The sequence below is a fragment of the Pseudopipra pipra genome, chromosome 4, assembly GCF_036250125.1.
Source record: "Pseudopipra pipra isolate bDixPip1 chromosome 4, bDixPip1.hap1, whole genome shotgun sequence".
Lineage (NCBI taxonomy): Eukaryota > Metazoa > Chordata > Aves > Passeriformes > Pipridae > Pseudopipra > Pseudopipra pipra.
The window spans coordinates 13,210,066-13,223,009 of NC_087552.1; the positions used below are offsets into that span (position 1 = coordinate 13,210,066).

The 12,944-nt window shown below is 51.3% G+C and overlaps 1 protein-coding gene across 2 annotated transcripts in view; it reads right to left on the reverse strand.

Annotated features, from left to right (window-relative positions):
- Positions 1-12,255, reverse strand: part of TMEM150C (transmembrane protein 150C) — a 23,241-nt gene extending 10,986 nt beyond the window's left edge. The window contains exons 1-3 of one of the 2 annotated variants that reach the window (XM_064651639.1): positions 12,169-12,255; positions 6,517-6,651; positions 1,014-1,098 (exon numbers count right to left, since the gene is read on the reverse strand). In XM_064651639.1, coding sequence (XP_064507709.1) covers positions 1,014-1,098; positions 6,517-6,523 — 92 coding nt within the window. In that variant the 5' untranslated portion in view covers positions 6,524-6,651; positions 12,169-12,255. Of the gene's footprint in view, positions 1-1,013; positions 1,099-6,516; positions 6,654-12,168 lie in introns of those variants that run through there. The other variant, XM_064651640.1, reaches the window with a different exon arrangement.
- Between the last annotated feature and the right edge of the window lie 689 nt (positions 12,256-12,944).

Genomic DNA, 12,944 nt, shown 5'->3' on the forward strand with positions numbered 1-12,944 from the left:
ATCCTGGCTTTCATTCCAAATATCACCCAAACAACACATTAAGTGTCTCAAAGCTCCCTGGCAGGATCTGCTGGAGGCAGCCTGTGCTTCTCTCTGCTCAAGCAGGCAGTTTTGCTTATTTCCCAGCCTAGCTATGTGCCTTCCTTTGTGTTGCATCTGGTTTGCAGGTCAGGTAGACAAAGAGGGTCACTGAACTGAGCTGCCTTAAAAATAACCAGCCAAGGCAATGTTTTCATTTTTAATTTGAATAATTTGATTCATCAGGTTTACCATGGTCCTCCTTCCACAAAAGCTGTTTAATACAGAGGGGATGGGACAAGAAGAACAACAAGCAATAGAGGTCAGACAAAAGGCTTAAGCTGCCCCTGCTGCTGAAAAACAACATCCACAGACCATGGCCAAAGCCACATCTTACAACATAAATGCTTCTCACGCTGAGCATAGCTGCTAATCACACATTTATTGCTCTCAAATTCATGCTGCAGTCATCTGCCTGCATGCTTGGAGAGAGTCCAGCTCAGGGAAATGCATGTCTTGTGTGCATTTTGGTAAGGAGCGTTAGGGAGAAAGTGAGGTGTCAGCATTAAGCTGCTGGCAGGTTCAGTGCAGTGCTGGATGCTGCAGATTTCGAGTTTCCACCCCAAAGCAGGGCCTAAGCGTTTCTCCAAGAGGTCTGCTGAGTCATTCAAAGAAAACATGTTTAAAGGGAATGTTTGCATTTTTGTCTATCCCATTTCAGGCAGCTCCCAGGAACATGTGCCAGGAAGAAGGTAAGGTCAGAAGCTTGGCCTGGAGAGCATAGAAACTCAGAGATAAAAATGTGACCCTCCAAGCCATGAACTGGCAGAGACTGGCCCCTGCCCCTGTCGTGTGCCTTCCCAGCCCCACAGTAACTCCAGGACACAGCATCCCGAAAAGACTCTCTGTACTGAGACGCAGCCCACACCTCAGTGGTACTTCTGACTGCCCCAGCCTGACCTGCTCTCCCAAATAACCGTCAGGAGAAAACTTACACTATCCATAATCCAGCTGATGTAAACAGGGTAAAGACGAGAGGTAAAAACATCCACACGCTGCATTTCTTCCCATCCATACCTGCTGGAAACAAAGAACAACGTAAAAACGAAAGAAAGGAGAGGGCAGAGGTACCCACCCACCTTGGCCCCCCTCGTTTGAAAGCACAAAGAGCATCCACACAGAAGGTGACAAAGCATCAAGTTCCTAATGGCCACTGCAAACCTTTCACACTGTCACTACTGGCATAAGGGGTTAAGCTGCTGCACACAGGCAGCATCACCCACAGGGTGCATAAAAACCAGGGCACAAACAGCCTGGGGCTGTGGAGCAGGAGACTTTTCAGACACACCTACAGAATCTGAGTGGGTTTTCAAAGTATTTTTCCTGAGCATTTTGCACAAGGTGACACCACAAGACCCGCAGCCCTAATTCCCTACTACTTCCCACTGGCACAAGGCAAAGCAGCCTCCTACCCAGGATCATTACCAATTCCACACGCTGCCCCAGCAAAGCCTGGAGCACGAGGAGAGAAGGATGCACGTGCTGTGTCATAACCTCACAAAGCACACGACCGGCTCCCATCCCGGCCACAGCAATCAGCCAAAAATAATGTTTGGCCACACCCAGAGTGGAGCCAAGCTGATTGCCGGCACCTAGAGTGCTGTCAGGAGTCAGGATGAGGCGTTACAACTGGATGCAGGCACTGTGAAATCCTGCCTGTGGCGTAAGGATGCTGCATACACCACCTCCCGAGGAAGCATCTGTCCTCCAGGCAAGATCACACTGGGTGAGCATCTGGAATGCCAGGGCTGTTCCTGTAATATGTGCCATTCAGAAATGCTGCTGTGTTGCTGTGCTGCAGACACAGAGAGTCCTGTCTCCCTGTGAGTCCTCTGACAACGGATCAAGTATTTCCTTATGCTCTGTCCTCCCCCATACATGTCCCTCCCAGCACTGGCACAGCCAAGAGACACAGAGAGTGAACAGCATGAGGCTCATGGCTCCAGCACCTGCTTTACTTTCCCCAGAGCAGCAGTACCTGTGCCCTTGCACTCTGCTTCCCTCCCATAGCCTGCTGCAGGGCAGGCATTTCCTGGGGTCACCAAGGCCCACACGGGACAGCAAGGCACCCTGGGGTGCCAGGGCAGCTTGGAGATGATGGCCCTTCACTAAAGCCTGCTTGTATTTGCAGCTTAATTACCTCATCCAGGTAAAAGGTCTTTAAAGCAATGACTCTCCCCTTTGCCCCAGAGAAGAAAGTGCCCACGCTGTTGTCTTCCTCCTCTCAGCTGCCCTGGCCTTCCTATATCTGCAGCACAGGAGCCATGGTCTTTCTGGGCTGCTGCCTTGCTCTCTCCCCACTGTGAAGACCCACAGAAGAGAGTAAGCACCCCCACCATGCCACAGCAGCCCCAGCTCACTGCTCCCCCAAGGCAGCCCCCACCTGCAAAGGCAATACTGGCTTGACTGCTCAGGGCCCCAGACACCAACTCCCTCTCTGCCTTATAGTGACAGAGGCTGAAGGAATAGAGATGAGGCTCCCCACACTCTTTAGAAGGCATGGCAGCCTCACACTTGCCTCTATAGGTCAGTTGTCTTGTTCTCCCTGCAAATTGCCTAACAGGTGTACAAAACAACACCCTGGCAGTACCCTGAGTCACACCACGCTTGCACAAAACCATGAGGCTGTGATTTGGTGCTGCCTGTATGGATAGCCTCGAGTGAGGCTGAATTCCAAACCTCAAAACACAGAACAGCAATCAGATAAGGTCTCTTCCCTGACCTGGGAGCAGAGAGAACTGCAGACAGGGACCATGAAATGATGCCAGTATTAAGTATGCCGATTTAAAAGGCAGTCAGCTCCGTGCTTACAGATCTTTAGCACAGTCTAACAGATTAGAAGAAATTATCGATGAGGGGAGACTAAATTTCCACACCAATCTCACCTCTTTTCCTCTCCTCTCGCACAGGAGACACATAGTGTTTCACAGCTCTGTTCCCGGCACAGCCCCCGCCGCGGCGCTTCCAACTATTCCATGAAGTGCTGCCCTGGCCTTTTCCTCCCACTGCTCACCAGCAATGCAGCAGCATCCCTTACCTGGTGTTAGACATTACTCTGGTACTGGGAGACCCGTGCCAGCCATGTCAAAGACCACTTCCAGGTGGCACCTGCCTCACCTGTGCCCCCGATGGACACTGGTAGCACAGTGCCTAAGTGCCAGTGCCCCACACAAGAGAGGCATAACTGTATCCAAGTTCCCACTCCTGCCTTGGCTGAAGGAAGAAGGCAGGTAACATCACCGCCAGGTAACTACTGCCATTGATTCTCCTCTTCTCTCTGGTGGTGGCTGGACTAAGCCAAGGTAACACAAATCTTTCAGGTCAGGGGATGGCATATCTTATTGTTTACCTTTCCCCTTTGGAAAGGTACAAAAGATTCATTTACGCAATAAAAGCAAATAGCAGACATAACACCTGGCTCCATTAATGGGTTGCCACAGCTCCTCCACCTTCCAGCATGCCTCCCAGCCAAAAAACAGCAGCCTTCACAAGCTATTTCAGCACTGTCTGTCATGCAGAGAGGGAGGTGGCACGGGACTTTTCCCTCAGGTGGAGCAGCGAGGCAGCACATAGGGACAAGGACTCCACACCAGAATGAAGTGGGGAAATATGAAAATACTGTCCAGATAACCATTACTCTGTGCTGAGCTCTAAAATGGAGCAAGGCCAGGACTAGTGCCCAACCTCATCAAAGTCAGAGCAACACGGATACAGATTCACTCCCTTGGAAAACAGCCCTGTGTTTAATATTCACTGTGCCACACAGAGTCCCCTTCCATCAACCACTAACAGAAAATGACATCTGAAATCATTGCATATTAAATGAATGATCAGCGCAGAGCACAGTGTCCTGATGGGAAGCGAGGTCCATAGTTCAGAGGAACACCTTCATTTCAGCCAGTTAAAAGGAACCACCCAGAGAAACAGCCCCCCCAGCACACACCTCATCACAGCTGGTTGGTTTGCACTGAGGAGAGAGGACAGCACTCCCAGGGAGAACAAGGACCTGTGTAGAGCCAGGTCTTCACCAGAGCTCAGTGAACACCTCTCAGTGCTGGCCATTTGCACAGCCCAAACATGCTTGAATATGTTTTAGCATCCCCAGAGGATGGTTTAAAATCAGGGCTCAGCTCGTGCAAATTTCTCCTTTACTCCCTGCTGTGTTACTCAGGTGCCAGGAACAAGATTACATGTAACCTCAACTTCCTCCAAAGGAGAAACCATGGCATGTGCCAAACCTGCCCAGCTTTGCATTAGTGTTCAGCAGATATCACTCACAGCAGTTGCCTTTGAGTTAACCTGTCCTTTTCAGGGATGTCCCCAGTGTTTGTGTCTTCCAGCCAGGAGACCTCCATGCAGACTAAGACCAGCACCTCTAACAGCAGCCAGGTACAAGAGAATGAGGAAGCCAAGCATCAGCCTCCTCTGCAACACCACAGCAAATGGTTTAGGCAAAGTAAAATGCCAAGAGCAATAGGAAAAATAGCCTAAATTCTTTGTGGGAAATGTAGAAACAAATTCTTTGACAGTTAATTGCTCCACGGGGATGACATAAAGCCAACCTTCCTCTCCACAGCTCTGTTCTGCATTGTTGACACGACCAGTGATGCCAAATCTGAGCAGTCAACTCCAGCTGGCAATAACAGCCATCTCTGCCAGCCCGTGTTTTCCCAAATAAACACACTGTGACCAAGAGGCAGTTGGTAATTGCCCACACCCATTTGTCTTCCATTTTTAAGGCTTGCACAGGAAGGCCTTCAGCAACAGAAATCCCTCATGCTGTAATGGATTCACAAGACTAATAAAAATGTTTTCAACTTCACAGCTGACCCCAGCCAGAATCAGCCCACCTCCTCAAAAGCTCACACTGTGGTTTTCCAGTCCCTCTTGACACATACTCTCACACCAGCATTGCAAAAACCCTGTCGAGGTGCACTCCTGATGCCAGCTAATATGGATCAGAGTCCAGAATTGCAAAGGGTTTCACATTAGCACGGCCCCGGTGTTTGCCTTGAGAATTTCTCTTAATGCAGGCTTACTCCCTTATCTCCAATTCCATTTTTATGTCTAAATCTGCTCAGACTGTCAGCTGTTTGCTCTGCTTATATTACCACTGCCCCACTACGCACCCTCAACCAATTAAGCTTCCATTCCTCTAATGTACACACTTCAATTACAGCAGGCAGCTCACCAAACATATACTGCTGCTTGATCAAGGTTCATTTAATGTGGACATCTTAATTTCATCTGCCAAGCAAAGTTACAGGCTCTTCCTGAAGCTGCTTTCACCAGAGAACACGAATGTAAGGAAGGACAAAATTACCATATTAACATACATCTTTTTTAAGACTAAAGCATCCAGATGCATTTCAAATGCATAATAAACCAGAGCAACTGTCCTGCATTTCATAGCACAAGGCCACCGAGTTATTTCAGAGAATAGATACAAAGCCAGAAGCACTGGGAGAAGGAGGACACTGTTCAAAACATAGAGCAAGTCATAAAGAATTGCTGCCAGTCAGGAACAATCAAAGGGGAACAAACACAATTCGTCTTTTGGGGGAGCCCACTATAGCTCTCTGTTGCTTTTGAAAGCAAAAATAACCACAGTCACTTGATACCTAATCACTGTAAGTGAGTGGATACAAACCAGCACATTACATAACTTGCCACCCACAAGTCACAAATGCCAACATAACAAAGCAGAGCATTTTCAGGTTTATCTCAAGGTTCGAAGCGTGAGCACACAATGAGAGAGATAAGACGTGACAGAGTCTTGTAAATATGTAACAAAATGGTGGGGTAACAGGAAAAGAAGTGATCCCCTCTGTCAGCAGGGTATGACGTTCTGCTTGCTCCGGGTACCCGCCTACCGTCTCACGGATGTGCAGAAGTGCCATTTTCATTTATTCATATGAGAGGAATGGGAAAAGGTAAAGACATCTCTGGGTTGTGCAGGGGGGAAGCAGGAGATGCTTCAGTAACCCTGCAACGATGTTGAGAGGCAATGCTTTCACCCACAGCAACATCCGTGCATGTTTCTTGTCTCACACACCGAATGCACTCAGCGTGCTAATGAAATGTTCTGGCCAACATAAACCTATCGGACATAGGAAATGAAACCTTCTAGCCACCAAAAAGCAGGGGGCAGAAAAGGACATATTATTATCCACTTGCTCACATCGCCCCTCCAGGTTTCCCCCAGGTAGCTGTCTCCTGCAGTTGCATACAGTTAATTTGTTATCAATTCTCTAAATACATATATACTTACATATATGCACATATAGATATATATATATATCCTGAGTGCCTTGGTAAGAAGACCATGCGACTGACAGATTGTCCAACCCAGAGATACTCCTGCAGCACTGTTGGGCCCTACTGTCCTTCAAGAAGTGCCCTCAGTATTCTGCTTCCTGCTGCCACACGAGTACTTACAGGCCATTTAGCAACCAGTGTTGAACTGCTGTGTTACAGGCAGAGACATCGACTGTGGACTCTTCTGGGCTGGCTCTGCCCTTCTCACATCTGGCGTTGTACAGACCAGGCTCACCCCACTTCAAGGCCACGTTCCTGGATGTCATAAAAGAAAAATTAACATAATTTGCCACCGTAGGACCAAAGGGTTCTGCAGGCTTTGACAGCTCTGTGCTCTGACCCATGCACCTACATCAGCCCACACTGACTTCCATGAGGTCCCACTCATGCCATGAGCAGGGCTTGGGCAGTCGTGGCCCTCAGCCTGCAAACAGGCCAAAGGAGGCAGAGGCAGGAGCTGGGTAAGGCAGAAGGTACACATCCAGTTCAGATGGAAAGAGCTGGGTCAGCAGACAGTGAAACCAGCCGGGAGCAGCCAGGGTGAGCTGAGGAGCACTACATTTTGCAGGTGCTGTGTGTCTGCTTGCCCCAGGGATCCCATTCTGCCTGGGAGCATCCACTGCAAGATTCAGCCATTCTGGCTCCTCGTGACCTCAGAGGCTGCACAAGTCAGGTGGCAACCTGTGAGTGCTCCCACCATGTGTTGGACTGCCCGCATCCCAGGGCAGATATTACTTACCACCTCTCCAAGGGCAGATATTTAGGAATACACACAGTGCCAGTAGCTCAGGTTGTGCCCTGGGTGGGGGGAATGGCTGGAGCCCCAGGCAAGGGGCTGTGACCTGGCACCAACCCTTTGCCTGACAAAGGGCACAGGGACCTGTGGTGCTGGCCAGGGATGGCCGGTCAGCCAGAGACTCCGTAGGTTCCAAAACAGTGAGAAGACCCCAGACTAAATATCACAATTGGAACAGGCTCTCAGATTGTGAGGATATAAAAGCACAGGGATTCCTTAGTTCGGGGTCCCTCCCCAGAGGCACCAATTCGAGCTGTTTCTGTCCAGCTATTACTGCAGAATGATTCAATTCTTTAAAGGATCCAGAGATCTGGGACTACGCTATGGGAAACTTGGGGTCCAGGCAGTGAGGAAAACCTGTCAGACTGCCTGAGTGTGGGGTGTGTAGGGAGTCCAGTGAGACACCCATTGTGAAGGGACTTCGCTCCCAGTACTGAAAGTCTCAGGTGTGGGAGTGTGACTGCCAGAGTGGCTCCCGGATGGTCGGACAGGAAAGTTTCCCCAATACAGAGATGCTCAAGACTGGGCTGCTTTCACCAGACTTCTGAGACACAAAGGAACCAAACCCCATAGTCTCTCACCACTGCCACCACAAGGGCATATTTTTCCCTTGCCCAATCCTTTTGTTTGGGATGTTTATGACAACAGCACTTACCCCAAAGTCCCAGCCAAACCCGAAAGTGAAGAGCTGATGGAAAATGAGGAGGACTATTTATCTCCTCAAAAAATTAAAGACAGCAAAGCTCTCCCTGCTTCAGCTATGCAGTGAAGAAAGAGCCTCTGAAACTGTCTCACTGCTCTGCAAGTAATACACAAATGCAGGCTGATGTTATGGCAAAGCCCACAAAGTCAGAGGCACTGTGCAGTCTGTCCAGTGATCATCCTCTACCTCAACCACCCCAATCTAATGACCATTGTCTGAACTAGCAAAAAGCACAGTGTCCCCTAAAGTACAGAGATCTTGTCAGTGTATTAATAGATTGATAGAGGTGTTTTATTTGCTCCCGAGTTCCAAAAACCACAAACGCCTTAAAGCGTTTCCAATCTGCCCAAGCAAGCAAAGCCAAGACACACATTACACCAGAAGGGGGTAGGAAGCCTGCCCAAAAGGTTTGTCCCATTATCAGGAAAAAAATGTAAGTGTTGGGAGTGGCAAAAAACACTCAACAGGGAGGTGAAACCTGGCAAAGAAAGAGACAGATATGTCATGTTGACTTACAGATAGCTTCGAAAGTAAGGAAAGACACACTAAGCCCAGGGGAACAGCCTTCGCAGAATTTTATTCCTGATCATATTGTCTCCTTTTCCAGTTTACAGATGGGAGAGTACAGGCCCTGGAAGCCCAAAACAGTTCCAGGTTTCCCTGCCTTTCCTACCCTGCCACTGTTTTTTTCCCCAACAAACACAAGACATACACTCAAGCTACAGAGCTTCCAACGGAGTGTAAGGAGGGCTTTTCCCACCTGTTTACTTTGTCTTCCACCTCTCTTGTCCCTTGTACTCTTCTTCTGTTCATCTTTTGGAAGCATAAGCTCCTTTCTCCACTGCAGTTTGCAGCTCTACGCTTTTGAAGAGATGTTCACTATCCCCAAAGCATTTCCTTCAGTAAATGCCAGTCAGTCTGCACTTGTCATGGGGATAACACCCAAGGCCTGTGAGCTTTTAGGGAGTGTGGCATAACACACCAAGCTTTCTCAGGACAGTTTTCCCTCACCAGCCTCTTCAGCCTGAGGACTCCACAAAAAGAGGTCCTCTTCTCCTTGTATTAACCACCAAAGCCTCTGAGAAGCAGCCATGAGATGATGGGCCGGAGGGTGAGCTACAAGGAATGGATGTGCAGTACCCATGACCTGGCTTTTGTCATTACTCTAAAGTAGCCCTGTCTGGCATAGAGATCGTCATGGGTACAAACCACAATGTCAGTCTTTTGACTCTGTTTAGACCTGTGGAAATCATTTGCCCTGAGACAAGTACAAGGTAAGCAATCACACACAGGCATTTTTGTGGTGTTCACCACTGCCTCGCCAGCATTCCTCATTTGTAGGAATTAGTAACATTTGCTTACCAGTGTCCCAAGCTGCTGCAACCAGAAATTGCTGTCTGTAGGGTGTTCAGATGAGCTATAGGAGGAAGGTGCCATACAGCCTTTCACTTCATGCAAACCTGTTGCAAACACAACAGACAGAGGGGACCAGGGAACAGCTTCCACCTGCTAAACAGTGGCCAAGCCTGCAAGCCTGCATGACCAGCCTCTTCATCACATCCAGATGGCTTAAAATTTTCATGTCTGTTGAAATATATTCAGAGCCAGACTTTTCCGTGGCACAGGAGACCACAATAAACCACCTCTAAGAGCATTCAGCTGGGCCAAGACCGCGCTGGGGAGGCTCTCCCTGACAAAGCTGTGGCCATCCTCAGTGGCTTGGCCAGGCAGAGGCCTCTCTTGCAGTCCTGTGGTGCCAAAACTGAAGGGCCACTGGCTCTTCTGGCTCAGGCAGTCACCACTGGTAATCCCAGCGGCTCCTCATGGGAAGCAGGAAATCAGACAGGTCTCTAATTACCTGGATCTGCCCGAGATTAGGAAATCAAGGGGAGGATGCTGGGCACTCCCCCCACCACTGCAGCAGACCAGCCCACATCATCCCTGCTTTTGCTTCCTTCCCTCTGCTACCCATGGGAGAGGCAGCCCAGACCTCTCCTAATGGCACCAGGGAGCACCTCGGCCTCCCCTCCCACCAGACCTGCCCAATATGCCACCAGTTCCACAGGGACGGGTGAGCACAGTTCAGCAGCTCCGAGTGCTGGGGAGGAGGCCTCTGCTCTTGTGTGCGGTGGGCAGGGTGGAGGGAAGGCTTCCCTCCTGTCCTGCACACAGGAGCAGCTCTCCCAGAGGGAGCCAGGTCTGCATGCCTGCCCATGGCAAACACTTCTCAGCTGAGCAAACAGCACTTGTACAGGGGGACTGCTGCTCTGGTAGGCGCCTCTCACCTGCAGGCATGACCATCCAGAGGCAACCTCAGCATAAAATATTTGCATTGTACCCCACGCAAGGTATAATAATCTATAGCCCTTTTAATGCTTCATTTAATGGTTTTTGAAGCTTCATCACTCTTCTTTTCCTCTCCTCCCATTCGCTCCACCTTTCTCTCCCCACCTGTCCACAACATGTTTTGCTTCCTTATCACTCTCACCCTGCCTTCATCCCTGAACCTCAGGTGACTGCTTCTGCAACCTGCAGGGACCCAAGGCGAGGGCAGCCAGGCAACCTAGAGACCTTTGCAAGTCTTCTTGAGACAGCAAAAACCCACCATTATTCCCACTTTAGACAACAGGGCCAGTGAGTTGCTCACTGAGAGAAATCAGTGACCCAGAGGAGCGTGCACTCACAGAGTCCTGGTCCAAGCCTTCTACTGCACCTGCCAGCCACCCCCTGTCCCAGTGTATCCTTTCCAACATATTGCTTAGGATCTTCTCTCTCGTTTCTTAGAGACTTTTCTCCATTTCTTTGCTTCCACTTAACCTGCAATTATAGCTCATTGTTTCAGCTTGGACTGCAGGATCTGGACCCTAAAGTGTCTCTGTTGGGCCAAACCACAATCTTCCAATGTCAGGCTGCCCAGAAATGGCTGGGGGAGGAGAGGAAACCATGGACACGACATTTCTTCCAAGGAAAAACAATTGACTGTGTTAGTGTTCATACAAGCACACATCCCTGCTCTGCATCTGAAAAGCAAACACTGCAGCACAAAGAATCTTAAAAGGGGAAATGAAACAACTGCACTGACTTTTAGCACCCAGGCTCAGAAAATGCTGACCACTGAGCATGAAGAACCAGAAGGAAATAATTTGACTTTTAATAATCAAGTCCCCTTCTTTTAGACAGTGTCATCTATTTGAGCAAGACACAACAGGCAGTCAGCGTGCCAGGATATACCTTTCACACACTGCCCTCCTCCATATTGAGTTGCTATCCATAATTAACCATATATGTGTACATTGCTATGGCATAAAGATTGTGTGAATGTTCATCAGAACGTCCTTAAGGCCACTTTCACAAGAAGCTCTGTTTAAAAAGGAAAAAAAAAAAAAAAGGCAGAAGGGAAGGTTAACTCATAATTCCTGCAACCTTTCTAGCTCAAGGGCTCTGAATCAAAGGTCTGGCACAAGCATACTGCTGTAGGGAAAAGCTAAGATCCCAAGCAACCCCATCATCACCCTGGGACATCAGCACCCAGCATCTTTATATTGCTCAGAGGCAGGACCTCACCCTTCCTTCCCTGAGGGACCACAGCAGAGCCCAGTGGCCTTTCTCAAAACCTCTTCCCCTCCTGGGAATTTAGCTGGACACAGCCTGCATGTCCTGACAGGACATCCCGACAGGATCTGGGGAAGGCAGGACCTGTCCCACCCCATAACCTCAACCCAGGTGAGCTTCTCCGCAGACCCCTGTGCAGCAATCCTGGCAGAGGAGCTGCCGAGCTCTGTCACCATCACATCCCTCAGCCCCGAAGCGATGCCACAGAGAGATTCACGGGTGAGAGGGATGCCGGAATCATGACCTGGGCCATCTCTTCCACAGCCGTGTCCTTCGGGCGCTGGTCGGAGCGGCTCTAATCCTCTTACCTACCCCGTGCCTACCTGCCGTAAGCCAGCAAGCTCCAGGGCTGGCAGCACCGGGATCGCGGCTCCTCCCGCGCCCTGCAGCACCTGCGGCACCCCCCGCCCGCCAGCCCTGCCCTGCCCTGCCCTGCCCTGCCCTGCCCTGCCCTGCCCTGCCCTGCCCCGGCCCCGCTCGCACCCGCTGTCCGCGGGGGAGCTCCCCGGGACCGCCGGGGGCGCCGGGACCGCGGCCCGGGAGGGGGCAGCTGGGCAGGGGGTGACGACTGGCGACAAGGAGGGGCGACGGCGAGACGGGAGGGGGTGTCCGGCGCTCCCTAGGGAGGCTCCCAGCCGCGGCTCCCGGGAGCGGCTCCTACCTGCGGGCGGCTCCGGCGGCGGCTCCGGCCCCGGTGGAGGCGGTGAGCGGGGGCCGGGCTGGGGCCGGGGGCCGGGCTGGGGCCAGGTCCCCGCCCCGCCTCGCCCCGCCCCGGACGGGCGGGACAGCGGCCGCCGCGGCCATCGGGGGCTGTAGTTGGTGGTGGAGGTCTTATGTCGCTCTGACCGCCGGGTTTGGGGCTGTGGGACGCGGCCGCGAACGCCCCGGCCCTTCAGAGCATCCCCCGGGCACGGCCAGAACCAAGCCCCGTGTCCGGCCGCAGCAGCGCGGGCTGGCCGCGGGCTCTCCCTGGCGCAGCCCAGTGGGGGGGTCCCTGCGCTGTGTCCCCGTCCCTGCCCGCCCTCCCCGGCCCCGGCAGCACCTGCCCAGCCAGCACCTGCCCAGCCTGCGGCTCTGGGTGTGCCTTCTGCTCCAAACCCCAGGGGCACTGAGGAGGGCTCGCCACCCTATCTCTGCAGCCTTCCCGGGAAGCAGTGCCCATTTGGATGAGTATGTTGAAAGGCCTAGAAGAAGCAGCCACCCAGCAGCAAGAGACCCCAGGAACAGCATGGGACATGTTGTTCTCTTCCACCTTTTTCCTTTTCCTACCAGGTGGTGGGCTTTGTGATCTCTGTAAAGTATCTCTGCGGTCGGAATTTTGAGAGGAAATGTTCCCAGCAAAACAGCTCTGCGATAACCATTTGGGACTGTTTCCTGGGGTGGAGGGATCCCTTTGCTGTCTGACCTTCATGGTATTAAGTCAACGTGAATGCTACC